The sequence below is a fragment of the Panicum hallii genome, chromosome 7, assembly GCF_002211085.1.
Source record: "Panicum hallii strain FIL2 chromosome 7, PHallii_v3.1, whole genome shotgun sequence".
Classification (NCBI taxonomy): domain Eukaryota; kingdom Viridiplantae; phylum Streptophyta; class Magnoliopsida; order Poales; family Poaceae; genus Panicum; species Panicum hallii.
In genome coordinates, this window is record NC_038048.1 from 43,627,659 (window position 1) to 43,631,231 (window position 3,573).

General features: G+C 45.8%; 1 protein-coding gene across 2 annotated transcripts; it reads left to right on the forward strand.

Annotated features, from left to right (window-relative positions):
• The first annotated feature begins 689 nt into the window (after positions 1-689).
• On the forward strand, positions 690-3,099 carry LOC112901651 (60S ribosomal protein L7-3-like). 2 transcript variants are annotated; one of them, XM_025970609.1, is made up of 7 exons: positions 690-830; positions 926-1,105; positions 1,566-1,663; positions 1,767-1,824; positions 1,911-1,990; positions 2,412-2,514; positions 2,615-3,099. In XM_025970609.1, exons 2-7 carry the CDS (start codon positions 926-928, stop codon positions 2,828-2,830), a joined length of 735 nt encoding a protein of 244 aa, XP_025826394.1. In that variant the 5' UTR covers positions 690-830; the 3' UTR covers positions 2,831-3,099. The 2 variants fall into 2 exon arrangements, with proteins under 2 accessions (XP_025826394.1, XP_025826395.1); XM_025970610.1 differs by having other exon boundaries at positions 717-825.
• Positions 3,100-3,573: the final 474 nt, after the last annotated feature.

Here is a 3,573-nt window from a genome sequence, read left to right on the forward strand (position 1 = left end):
TGAAGGGATAAGGTTGTGCGAGAGCGAGGCGAAGCGATCGTTAAGGTGCTTCGACTTGTTTGGATCGGAAGATGCATTGCTAGTAGCTCACGAGTCACGGCAAGTAAGAACTGGACTATACGAATACGACCGCTATCAAGTTACCCAATTATTTTCACACAAGACAAGCATGTAAGTAAGTGGTAAAAAAAAATGAAGAGAACGTGGCATGTAAAGAACATGCGACTTCACAAGAACCAAACATGGCATTGCTGGCCTCGATTTGGCACCAACCATGCCATACAGGACATAACAAACTTCCTCTCTGAGGGCACAACGCATAATAAACTGGTGTCATATGCCCCGTTTTGCGACTGACAATTCGTCCCGGAAGTTGCCATTCCAACTTCAACACCTGCAGAGGGAGGATCACTGTATTCGGGACTTCGCGAGAAATGGAAAAATCAGTTTGACAACGGGCCTCCGTGGACCTTATCATAGACCAACGCAAATAGGTTTTGAGGGGGGTCTTTGTGGGAAGAAGAATGTGAATCACCACGGCCCAAGCCTTTCTAAGCGGGGGTCTATCCCGGTTCACCAGTGGGCGCGCAAGTCCAACAGCCGAAGCTGTGCGGCCCGCCGCTTCGGAATTAATTGAAACTAAGGCCCTCAAAGCTCTCCCGGCCCACGAGAGCCTCAGCCGTCGGATTCACACCTCCCCAAACCCTAGCCACCAAACCCCACCTACATAATCCGCCCTTCCGGCTCCCCTCGCCCGCCGCCGCCTGCGCCCACCTCCGACCTCCACTCTCCCCGCGTCCTCCCTCTCGCGCGCAGCTCGTCGAGGTAAGGTAAGTGACCGCGACGCGCGCCCTTCTCGCCGTTCGCCGCGCGTTTCGATCTGTTGGCTGAGGTGTCCCGGTTCGGTTGGTCTGTGGCCGTGCAGATGTCGTCCGAGGCGGCGAAGGTGGCGGTGCCGGAGTCGGTGCTCCGCAAGCGGAAGCGCGAGGAGCAGTGGGCGGCCGACAAGAAGGAGAAGGCCCTGGCCGAGAAGAAGAAGTCCATCGAGACCCGCAAGCTCATCTTCACCCGCGCCAAGCAGTACGCCGAGGAGTACGACGCTCAGGTCAGATCGCCGATCCGCTCGATCTTATACATTACATCTGAACGGACATTCGTTCGTGCGGCATGTTATCCTGTTGCATTGTTGAATCATGGTTTTGGTCTGTATAAACTGATCTAGGGTGAGAGCCATGCGAATGTGACTCTTACGTAGGTGGAATCGCTTGCTTTGCAAATTTCTAGTCAGAAATGCATGCGTTGAACTAGTTTACTATGCGAGGGTGACATGCTTATTTTGTGAGACATGCTCAAGCCCAAGCAATTTAGAATATATTATTATCCACTACTGAAGCTATCTATAAGTACAGTTGGTTTTATCATTTAATTGCTGTGGTCTAATTTGATTTTATAAGTGGATAGCTCTCTTCTTTCTTCTAGAAATACAACCAATGCAAATAAGATGCTTTCTACTCAATGAAATAGATAATGTGTTATATATTTACTTATGTGGGTTTTGGGAGCAGGAGAAGGAGCTGGTGCAGCTTAAGCGTGAGGCCCGGTTGAAGGGTGGTTTCTATGTCAGTCCTGAGGCAAAGCTGCTGTTTGTGATCCGCATCCGTGGGTAAGGCACCTATTCGTGTCTATGCGATAACAATTTCAATATTGATGATGGATTAGTTATGAATTTTATGCTCTTGTTTGATAGTAATTTTGTTAAACTGCAGTATCAATGCCATGCACCCGAAGACCAGGAAAATCTTGCAGCTTTTGCGTTTGAGGCAGGTGGGTTTGCCAACAAGCTGATTTTGCAATTGCATCCGCTTTTTGATTCTTTTTTGGTTCATAAAACTGAACATTTAATTTTGTAGATCTTCAATGGTGTGTTCCTGAAGGTCAACAAGGCTACCATTAACATGCTGCGCAGGGTTGAGCCTTACGTTGCATATGGGTAAGGTTTCTTTGAGTTAATTCACGTGGTGCACTTGCTGCTTATTTTGCTATATTCTTTCTATGAAAGTGCACAGTTGAAAACATGTCATACTGTTGTATTTGTTGCTTGGGTGAATTTACAATGACGCAGTCTATGTTACAATACTAAATTGTATTTCAGATCCCATGCTTCATCAAGTTTGTGTATGTTGCTTCACTAGGTTCTTTTGCTAGAATTGTGATTCCAGATAGGCACTTGGAACAATTGCTTGTAATGTATGTTGGTAGTGTTTGGTGATAGAGATGCTTTGCATTCGAACAATAACATAGCATGCTAGCAACCTGTAAGCATCCAGGGCCTTGAATAGTTTGAGCAGATTAGCTTGGTGACCCGACAAGAGTTTTTGATGACCTAACCAGTTAACACTTGATTTGTTTAGGTACCCGAACTTGAAGAGCGTCAGGGAGTTGATCTACAAGCGGGGCTACGGAAAACTGAACAAGCAGAGGATTCCTCTGTCAAACAACCAAGTCATCGAGGAGGTACGCTATCTTGAGCACTCAGCCTCTGGTTCTTGTTTTCTGTAATTTGATTTTTTCTTACAACCTAGCTATGATTCTCACAATTTTTGTGTAATATCAGGGCTTGGGCAAGCACAACATCATCTGCATTGAGGATCTTGTTCATGAGATCATGACTGTTGGCCCACACTTCAAGGAGGCCAACAACTTCCTTTGGCCCTTCAAGTTGAAGGCACCACTGGGAGGCCTGAAGAAGAAGAGAAACCACTACGTTGAGGGTGGTGACGCTGGTAACCGTGAGAACTACATCAATGAGCTCATCAAAAGGATGAACTAGGTTCAAGAGCATATTGTAGTGTGCCCTTGGAAGGAGACTTTCCGTGCTATCCTATTTTACATTAGGAAGTTGGATCGTGGTTGAAATATGCATGCAATTTTGATGTTTGGAACTAGATGTGTATGGAAGAAATCTGACATTTTATCCGGAGGTTCGGAATTATTTTTAATGTCTTTCGCGTCCTGAGGTGTGAATATCGGTGCACCTTTCTTGTTGCTTAAGTGACCAGTGTGATAAATCATCTGCAAACTGCCTTATTTCTGTGGAAATGCATGTTCTGTTCTGATCTTTTCAAGTGGAGATATTACGCGATTCAGTATAGTCACTGCTGGTTGTGATTTTAAATCCATCACGAATATTATTGTATTGTACAGTACAGGCTTAAGCTTTCTCATTTCCTTATCAGTTCCTTCCCTGCCCTCTTATGCAACGCGTGTACAATTGACGCCTGTACAGGTCTGCTAGCGTTGCAGCCAACTTGTCTCTGTATACTTCCAGATTTCATCTATCTTGGCAATTTGCCATGATTTGTTGAAACCGAAGAATGAACTGCTTTCATGCTTTGCGTATCCTGCGTATGGGTATTTGCAATCGAGCTTGGGATCAAGACATCAATGTGGGAAATGTCAAAGTGTTTCTGAAGTTTGAATTTGTTTGCAAGTAGAACAGCTAGTTGAACGTGTCCATGTACGCCGACTACCTTACGCAAAACATGGCCCAGCACGGCCACGCCCTTCGTGCAC

Excerpts from the sequence above, each read along its gene's own strand:
- LOC112901651 (XM_025970609.1), top strand. The coding sequence starts at position 926 with ATGTCGTCCGAGGCGGCGAAGGTGGCGGTGCCGGAGTCGGTGCTCCGC. Across the intron at positions 1,106-1,565 it reads CCGAGGAGTACGACGCTCAG|GAGAAGGAGCTGGTGCAGCT; the intron begins GTCAGATCGCCG and ends TTTTGGGAGCAG. Across the intron at positions 2,515-2,614 it reads ACAACCAAGTCATCGAGGAG|GGCTTGGGCAAGCACAACAT; the intron begins GTACGCTATCTT and ends GTGTAATATCAG.